Genomic DNA, 10,265 nt, shown 5'->3' with positions numbered 1-10,265 from the left:
TCAGTATTGTATGTGCTTTGCACCTCAGAAGAGAGTCTGCCAAGGCACTTAAGAGAATGTAAGCAAGTCTTTTAGGTACTTGATGAAAATGGGCAACCACTGACACAATACAAGAACCCATCCACCAGCAGAGTCAATCCCCCAGCCAAGCATGTTTCCTTTTTAACACTCAGCACCTGCTAAAATCCCACAATGAATAACAACTATCAAAGAAAAAAAAAATCCAAAACGAAGAGCTATTTACCACGTGTCACTAACAGATAAAAGATTTCCCCTAATAAAAGCACAGAAAGTAGAACTTGGCTGTCATTAATAACAGCACAGGTTTTGTTGTTTTGTTTGTTTGTTTTTGTTTTTTTTTTTTTTTTAAAAATCAAACAACAAATTAACAAAAAAATACCACACGCTTGCTTAAAGGAACAAGTGACTTCAAAAATCCTCTTCCTTTTATCTGTCCTTAGAGGTGAGTTTTTCAATCAGTTCTTGAAGTGGTGCAAGTTCTCTTCTATCAATAAGGTTGAATTCCTGTAATGAGTACGAGCAGAAAGATGGGTTCAGATGTGCAGCTCAGGTGAGAAGTCTCATTCAGACAGAAGTTATTTGTTAGTAGGCTCTTCAAGTCCAGGCTTAGCCACTACAGCATTTTCTGCCCATCTGCCCTTAGCTGAAGAGCATCACTCACCTACCTAAAGCTTCTTCACCCCAATTAAAGGGAACGTAAGAAGATTAATGAATTATTTGGTAGGGAATGCTTTTTGGTATTCTGTTTTGTAGCAAACATACTCACCTGGAAATTTCTCTAGTCCTTGAATGCTTCTAGTGTTAAATAGGCATAAAAAAGGAGTAAGACACTATCTTAGTGTCCTGGATGTGCTGACTCTCCTACAAAAGCACGAGCTGCTAAGAAACCAAGGGGGCATTTCTTTGAGAAATTTTTAAAGAATATTACTGGAAGCATAATCCTCCTGTCACACTTACCTGAACAAAAAATATAAAGTGCTTGAAAGAAGTGTTAAGGTGTGCCTCTTCCTGGAGCTGGATCACTGGATCAAAGTGCTGGTGATAAATGTGAGCATAAACTCGGAAGAGACGCTTCAAAATTGTCTTTGCCACTGACATGAAATTCTTTGGGAACGGTACGCCTGGAAATAAGAAAACACAGCTTATTTTTACAAACCCATGCCACGTTCATGTATTTTGAAAGTTGCTATAGCCCAACCCTACCTCTTGCACAAGAAAGGCTGCTGGTTTCTGTCAGCAGTTCTGTAAATCACGCAACGTACTTTGGCCGAAGCACACTGAACGACCAGTGACCTTTTTCCAAGACAAATCTGATGACATTTCTGTGCTAAACACTCCTAAACTCGGCTACTGCATCTCATTATGCCTCAGTGCAGTTCCCTGTAGAGCCTTCTCTGACTGAGAATCTTCCTCCCTTCTAGTAGGATTCACCTACCCAAACACAGGTATATGATGTGCTTATCTCAGCACCATCCTGGCCTCTGGCTGCCAAGGCAGTCTCCTGCAGGCTCCCAGTCCCCCCTGTGGACATGGCCAAGATACCACAGGGTACTCCAAGGGTCACCAGATACCTCTGTGTAGGCAACTGAAACCATCTCTGGTATCAGCCATCAAGTTTTACACTTTTCCTGGCTGAAGTGAATCAGAAATAGGCTTTCATCCACCTCTCAGCACAAAGACTCCTGCTTCCATCCCGCTCATCACTATCCCTCAGCCAGAGGCTACTTCATTCTTAACCACCTGCTGAAGCACTCAAAAACATGCTCCTTTCAGTCTTTTTAGCAAAAATGGCCCAGGACAGCTAAAATCCATTTCAATGACAGGTCTTTCTCAGTGTACAAGTTTTATTAAAATTGGTTTGGAAATGGCAGGCAGCTACTGGGAGCCATAATCTCTTTAGCTGACACACCTGCAGGCTAAAAAAAGGATAGGCATCAACCACCTAAAAAGTTTAAACATGCCTAGCTTCTCATCACATAGCACTTTTCACAGCCAGCTTAGTTCTTCTGCAGCCTTTCCCATTGCTGGATTCCCGTCAGAAGGCCAAAGGCCCAAGCTGGATGCTGTAGGCCATCCTGGATCTCTACCAATGCTTTAAAATCCTAGTAATAACATTTTCATACTGTCATTTGAGCTTGCCCTGCTTACATGTGCATTGCATGTCCTTTGCAGCCTCCTGCATCCCATGGGAAGTTCAGATTTAGTTGGTTATCCACTGTGGCCCTGAAGTCTCTTTCTGAATGACTACCTTTCAAAAATACATCTTATTAAAAGAAAACAGTCTGTGGCAAAGTATATGCTGCACTTCAAGAAAGATTGAGTCCTTTTTTTTTTTAAACACCAGTTCTATGTTAACTGTAACTATTTAATATAATTTCCATTAGTAGTGGACTTCTACCTTAGCTCTTATCTCTGCCCTGACAGGCTGAAAAGAATGCTGTAGCATCCAAGGAAACCCTGCTCCCAACTACTAAGCACAATTAGGAGATCGCCCTTTTTCCACTACACTCCTGAGCCTATGAGGAGAGGTATGCTGGAAAACTGCCAGTCAGGAGCTTTAGACCAAACAGTTCTCCATGCCTCTAGAAACAGGGTTTTCTTGTTGTTATTGTTTCCAAACTGCTGGTTGTTGATTGTTTTCCTCCTGCTTTTCTGAAAGAAACCTCTGAAAAACACATATCTTTCATTTCCACTTGAAAAGGAAAAACATAAAATCATCCACTTAAGATCAAAGATGCAGTTCAGCTTCTTTGGAGGTAAGGCCAAGGAAAAGTTCCTTGTGAGGACCAGACATCATCTCTGCATCAAAAAGCAGCCGGTTTGTACCAATTATTGGTTATAAAGTTTTGAGACCCTCTGCCTTGTTTCTAAGGAAACTGTTCAAAATTTAAAAACATCAGATTTGATCAACAGAGTCAGTTATTAAACAGAAATAGCACTTCTTGTATGCAAAATTGTGATGGGGTTTAAGAGGAGTATTAACATAAGGATCAGAGTTCCGGTACTACCACAGAAAATTTATCTTGAGAGATAAAAATGTCTTTATGGACATAATTTAGCCTTTTAAAGTTGCCCTGCTTGTAGTCATTTAGGAGACAATTTAATGCTGTAGCACTTGAATATTCCTGTACAACTGTAATCCAAACACATTGTTCCATTTTACTTTTTTACCTATTTTAGAAGGAAATAGCGTTTCATCATCCAGCTGATCCTGGACCCAAGTCATCAGGTAATCAATGTACTTCGGTGCAGAGCACTTAATTGGTTTCTTTATGTTTGTCCCATCTGCCCAGTGGTACTCATACCTGGGTTGGGATGACAACAACAAGACATTTCTTAACATAAGTGAATCATTCATAGCAAGGCCTGGAAGGCAGCTCTTCCCACTCCGCTCCCCGTGCTCGCACACCTTCCCACAGACCTTCCTGGAAAATAAGTTTCAAATGCTCCCGAGCCACCTGCAGCTGCTCTGTACCCCATCTCCCCGCTGACACCTTGCTTTACTGGGCTCTCTTCTGCTCTTTATGAAGTCCTTCAAAAAATAAAAAAAATCACCCTTTACAGCACAACTCATTCATCCCCAGTTGCAACGCTCCTGCTGCCAAAATGCAGCCGGCAGCCTGTGGGCAAACCTGCACCCAGGTACATCAAAATGTGCTGTCTGAGGAGGTTTCCAAACCCCGAGAGGACAATAGCTACTTAGTTATCTTGAAAGTTCCCCATGCTCCCCTTTCCAAAAGAAAAGCTTTATAGCCTGTTGAAGTGAAACATCAAAAATTTCCATCAGATTCTCATACAAACAAAAGCTGTGCTTCACAGCTCAGATCAGTGAAGGCACCTGATGGATTTCTCACATGAAATTTCATCCAAGCAACCACAGAAATGGGCTCCTCTTTACCTCCAATGGCAGAGGACAACTACAGAGTGTGTTGCTATGCTAAACATCTGCAGCAGCTGCCAGACAGACATTAGATCCCTAAAATCCATGGGATTTCTTTACATTTGAAAATATTCTTACAGGTTTTGCAGAACTTAAGACCAAACTACACTGGCTTTTAACAGAGATGGACCAGGTATTTTGCCTGGCTCAGGCAACACAGCTGACACAAGCCTGGACACACGAGAAGACAGCTAATCCTGGGGACATAGAGCTTAAAATCCAATTTGTATTGTGTGGACACCAGAGCATATTTCTATTTGAGGGACCATACACACCATTTTACACAAAGCCTAACTGTATCTGGTAAACCGGGCTGCTTCTGTTGTTTACTCAAGTTCAGCTTTCTCAAAACAGTGACTGGTTTTCACAATAAACAACTTTCATGAGAGATTATGAACATGCTGCTCATGATGGCATAAAAAGATCCCATTTTTGTAACAGCAACAAATCAGAAGGTTTGAAAGCGTTTCAAAATTGTGGCTCAAAACAAGACACTGAATGGATAACATGTCTGGATTACTGAAAAAAAAATCAGTGTTCCTCACCAGCCAGCATTACCCTAATAAGGAGACTTTAAGTGGTATTAACGTAGGACCAATATCAACACTTAACTGAGGTGCCAGATTCAGTCTGGAGACAGAGAAAGACAACCAACTAAATGAGACACTAAAAATCTGATCCAGATAACATCTTGCCATATGAAGCGTCCCTCCTTTCTCAGCCCCCAACACTGGGTGTTAATTCTCCATTTTTCAGAGAAAGGAATGCCATAAAATGACCCTTGAAAGAAGCACAGTTCTTAAGGAACAGCACTTACATTCTGACAAAAATAAAGGTGTATAGAAAATCTGAAAGTATTCTGGCCAACAGCCCATGCTCCATGCAGTGGGTGTAACGCTCCTGGCTGCTCAAAGGCTTGGGGTTTGGAAGGGAGAGGGGAAAATGAACTCTTCTTAGGAGATTAAATACGTTACCAAATACCAATCAAGAATTCTACCTAGCCTGGCTAAAAAAAATCCCACATATTAGTACCATTTGAACCACTACAGGAAATGAAGGCTAAAATCCCATTTCTCTCTCAAGCTTGTGAGCAAATATCAACAGCTCTGGTGATAGAAACAAATTAACCTTATTGTGACAAGCTACAGAAAACACAGTTTCAGAAACCTCTACAATTTAGCAGAGATTTTTAGGGGCAAAACAATTTGTGAAGGACAGAGCAAGAAATAGACAGTTGACTTCAACAAGGGCAGAGGAAAAGTGAAGAATTGCTGATGACTCCAGTAGAATTTGCTCATACTAATTAATACAAGTTATTTGCCATCTATAACCAGAAACCCCAGATGTGCTTCTTAAAACAGAAGATATCCTAAAGTATAAAAATCATAGAACCAGCTCCTGTACCACACAATTACATGTACCTGGCCCCTCAAAAAAACAAAACCCCAGAAAAACTCAAACCCCAGCTTGATTAAAATGACAGTTGTCACTTTGTCCAACAGCAATAAAATGGGGTGGCTCAGCAATGCTTTTTAAAAGATTCTCAGGCATTTCTTTGGACCTGACATCTCTATATCTCAGCAAAACTGTATTACAGCAAGCCTGCTGAAAAATACTGTGTTTTGTCACCAAGTGAAATGGCACAGAGTGGAGCATCACAAAAATGGGAAAGAATTGATACTGCTAAGATACACGGGGTATTTCAAGGACCTGATCACATGATTTATTTTATTTTTTGGTGCAGACCCACTGGGCAGAAGGCAGCATGAGAGCATTCCATCACACCATATCACTCCCATGCAGGGTTTATGGAAGCTATCCGCTTTGGAGCATCCAGCAGAACAACAGACCTCGGGACAATCTGCACAGGCTGAGCACGGGGAGGGCTGCAGAGTTTGGGGAACACTCTACCAATCCCAAGGATAAGATCACCTTATTAAAACCTTGTCAGAATGCATCTTCTAGCCTCTAGCATCGCTTCTACTCTACTGTATAACTATTGGAGTCCAACATACAGCTGTCACTGGTTATCAGTCTCATTGGAGAGAAATAAGTTGTTTAGTCTGGCAACCAGACAGCTAAACCTCTAATAATTAACCTCCACCCCCAAAATTATTTCTTCTCAACAGACAAACAAGAAAGCTAAGAATTATTTTCATGCTCTTATTAAGTAAGAGTCTGTTCTGCATCCCAAGGCACAAAGCAGACAATAGGCTATGTTATTGCACAAGCTTATCCTGAATTTTTTTCACATAATGGTAAACTTGTATGCCTTGTATATTTTCACTCCTGCCTGCTCTGCAGTGCCAGGTTGCTCTTTATTGCTTATTTAAGATTTTACAGCAATTTAAAAGGAAGCAGTGCCCTCTCTCATCACTCGATTAGAAATGTAATCATTTTCCTCTTTGGAAGATTCTAAGCAAGAAAAAGCGCAAACACTGGATGTCTGTACAAAAATATAAGCAAGAATCAAAGAAGTGAAACTTAACTGAGGGACAGAATTCTGATCCAGACTACTCAAAACTGTAGCCAAATTTATTTCTACAACACCTACTCAGATGCCTACAAGAAAAATTTTGGTAGGCCCTAACTGAATGCTTTACTATAAAAACTTCCAGTCTTCATCTAAGAAGACTTCATTTGCATTTCAGGGGGAAAAAAGGGGAGAAAAGCTGTTTTGATAATGTTTACTTCCTAGGCTGAAGACAAAATAAACAAAGCACCAAACAAACAAAAAGCCAAAAAAACCCGACCTTTCCATTCCCACTCTCATTTTAACAGGAGTTCAAATCTTCTTTCCTTCACAGGTACCAAAAGACAGTCTTTCCACCCACAGAAGTTATCTTCTCTCTGGCACTCAACTGAGCTAGCCTCAAGTCTGCTACTCAAAATCACTTCAAAAATTGCACGTTTTCAATGATGTGTAAAAAGTCCTCTTACTTTGGGCCAGCAGACATCACGGGGCAGCTCTCCTCTGTGCAGAAGTCCGTAATGGTTCCATAAAGCATATTGATCTGGTTGAAGAAGTCGACAGCTGTAAAGCATTTAAACCATCAATTAACACTCTGCAGCCTTTAACTGGAAAGCCCACCCTGCTGAAGAGGATCTTGGAATATTTTTTTGTGAAAAAAGCTCACGGTTATGGCTTTTTAAGATGTATTATGAAGGAGATGCAGAATGCAATCGCTAACTTTCTAGAACTAGCCTCTGGCAGTAACTAACTGTTTACTTCAGCAAAACCTTCATTTGAAGAAGAAAGAAAGTTATTTCCTTTTCTGAAAGCCTGGTGCATTTTATTAGAATCCCAAATTCTGCTGGCAAGTCTGGAATAAACCAAAGATTTTCACTGTAAACTTCTCCAACTGGAGAGAACTGTTACTCATTAGGTGACAGCAACTTCCTTCAGGCTTTGTATTCCAAAAGTCTATCTTTTCAAAGCATATTTCATGGAACAACAGAACGTTTTTAGTCAGAAGGTACCTTTTAAGACCATCTTGTCTAATCCGCCTGCCATGGGCAAAGAGACCCTCCACTAGACCAGGTTGCCCAAAGCTCTGTCCAACCTGACCTTGAATGTTTCCAGGGACCGGGCACTCACAACGCCTTTGCACAGCCTGTTCCAGCATCTTGCCGCCCTCACAGTAAAGAATTTCTGCTTTATATCCCATCTACATCTACCCTCTTTGTATTATGCTATGGTCAGTCATCATTATAAACTATACTTCCATGTTTGGGAAAACAGTTCTCTTGTCCAAAACTTTTATTTTTAAATGGTCTACAGTTGAGTTACCAAAATTAAATACCAACAATTAGCCTAACAATCCCATAGTCCTTACTACTTTCAGTAGGTGCTCAACTACCAAGAACTCTTTGAAAACAAGGTTCTTCTTGAACAACCTAGCAGCAAGTTCTGTTCTTAGGAACTGTGGTCGTTGTAACCAGTTTATAAAATCCACTTTACCTCCCCTCCCTGAATGTCCCCCCTTGCATCTCTTGGGGACCTCAGCACATTACCAGAATATCAATTGGCAAGTTCATATTTTCTAAATGTCTTTCAGACAACAGATGAGCAAAAACAGAAAGATGACCAATATTTAGGACTGAGAAATAAAAGCAACAAAATCTGATCTTTTTTTTCCTCCCCCTCTGCACAGCTGAAGCAGGGAACAGCAAAATGACATTGGGAAAGGCAGATGAAGAAACTAGTGAGAACCAGGACTCCTAGAGCTTGTTTGGGCAAGGGGAGGAGGCAGTTAACACCAAAGGCAGCAAGAAGTGGTTATATGCAGACCTTGTTGCTTAAGCATACACAAGAACTGTTGTTTCCATTCCCTGTTCCCAGTCAAACCACAGCCCAACATTTGCTTCAAGGCAAGCACGCTCAGAAACCCCACGCAGGCTTCGACCAGATGACCGATGACTGTGAATCCCACACTTGCCAGTCCCCAAAGGCCACAAGACACACCTAAGCCAGCAGCGTGTGACAAGCAGGACAAAAGCAACAACTTCCTTTCCAACATGCATAAAGCTGTACAGTGCCTCTGCGGATTTTCATTTCCTCCTTTTACTCACTGTTCTTAAATTCTGAGGGCTTAGACTCTTTATTCCAAGTGCTTTTCTACTCGAAGAAGAGCACACTGTCTGGTGTTCTACAAAGATATGGATAAGATGTACTTCTGAAATTGTTTGGTAGTACTTCCAAATTGAGGAGACTTCAGATCAAACTCAAACTGATTATACACATCTCATCTTCCTTTGTCTTGAAAACTTACTTGAAAAAATCTACATGTACATTAACTCACTACCTTAAGACATTAGTAAGGCTAAGAGCTGAGCGAGAAGTAGAAAAGCAGAACACATTTGCTCCCGTGCTTTCACTACTGTGAAGGGCAAAACCAACGACATTAGGTCACACATTTTATTCTCTTACTAGATACCTCAATCGACAGAAAGAGCCCACAGCTATCATTAACCAGTACTACGTGTGGCAGTGGGATGCTGTACAAGAAGGGAGCACGTAATCAGTTAATCACTTTCAGACAAAAAATTAAGCATTAAAACCCCACTTTGCTGCAGGAGGCATGAAAAAGCCATTTCATTACAGAATGCAGCTGTCAACAAAACACAGCTTCAACTCTTTTGTCAAGTGCTTTGCTGCCTTTTGACACCCAGCTATTTTAGCCATTAAGTCACGTGGGAAGGGAAAAACACCACTGCCACACAGGGAAGAGTAGACGTGGGGCGGAGGAACCACCAAAAGGGAAGTATGCCAGCAATATATGAAGCGTCTTGCGTAATGCTTACTCATAAAAATGGGCTGGCTTTTTCTTCCTAGGCAGTTTTGCAATACAGTGTGATTAAACTTTTCTAAAGAATGGTGTCAGCAGTTTCAACATTCCCTAGACACCGTGGCAAGTCATATAGCAGAGGACTGCGTGGCTAATTAAGAACCAGAAGGTTGAACTCAGTGTGACAGTTTCACCTCCCAAACATGTCAAAGAGCAAGAAGAAAGGGAGAGAACCACATAAACAATAAGAAGATGTTTATCTTGAGCATAATTTATACTGCACTGCAGCACCCAATTGATACCGTACAATCAGGGAAGCATACCAAGCCAAAGACACATAAGATGAAAAACAGGAAATACAGGGCGCAGAGTTTGTGGTAGCCAAAATTCTGCATGGGCTACAGAGCATCATAGGACTTGGGTGGATCCATTCTTTTAAAAGCAGAAGGCAGGCAGTAAATATATGCAGTAGGGAGAGGAAGGAGGAGGAAACGTGGTCAATCAATCAGAAAACGCTAATTTGGGCCTCATTGTTTGACCTGATCTAGCATGAAAACAGAGAGTTAGGACAAACAGCTTTAGAGGAAGTTAAAATAGTGACATCACAGACTTACGAGAGCAAAGGCTCACAACTTGGTACAAAATCAGGAAAGAACTGATTTTAGGAAAATAGCAAGGACCGATCTCTGGGTTTGTTACAGACGACAGGAAAGCCAGGCCACACATGTCACTGTAGTCCTTGGCAGCGTTTACATGATTTTAGGCCCTCACACTTAAATAAATCAGGGTCTTATGCTTAGTAGATAGAGGGTTGAGTACACCATTGGGTAACAACCCCCCTTAAGAAAAAAAAAAAAAAGCTGACTTACTGTTAACTGCAACCCATTCGTTTAAATCTTCACCCTCTGGAAGCATAACGGCCATCCGGAGGTTACCGCTTCCCAGTGTGGCTTCGGCATGCTTCAGCAGCTCGTACTGGTGAGATCCCTCCGGAATATTCTTCTTTGGTTTGAAGG

General features: G+C 41.3%; 1 protein-coding gene across 1 annotated transcript; it reads right to left on the bottom strand.

The window, feature by feature from the left end:
* Positions 1 to 235: 235 nt before the first annotated feature.
* On the bottom strand, positions 236 to 10,259 carry LOC103771665 (MOB kinase activator 1B). Its single transcript, XM_008938965.1, has 5 exons — positions 10,119 to 10,259; positions 6,902 to 6,995; positions 3,193 to 3,326; positions 979 to 1,142; positions 236 to 525 (listed from the first exon to the last, which is right to left on the bottom strand). Exons 1-5 carry the CDS (start codon positions 10,171 to 10,173, stop codon positions 448 to 450), a joined length of 525 nt encoding a protein of 174 aa, XP_008937213.1. The 5' UTR covers positions 10,174 to 10,259; the 3' UTR covers positions 236 to 447.
* Positions 10,260 to 10,265: the final 6 nt, after the last annotated feature.

This window comes from Merops nubicus, unplaced genomic scaffold (assembly GCF_000691845.1).
Source record: "Merops nubicus isolate BGI_N331 unplaced genomic scaffold, ASM69184v1 scaffold43044, whole genome shotgun sequence".
Lineage (NCBI taxonomy): Eukaryota > Metazoa > Chordata > Aves > Coraciiformes > Meropidae > Merops > Merops nubicus.
The sequence above is the reverse complement of the archived record's forward strand: the minus strand, read 5'-3'. Positions and strand labels throughout refer to the sequence as shown.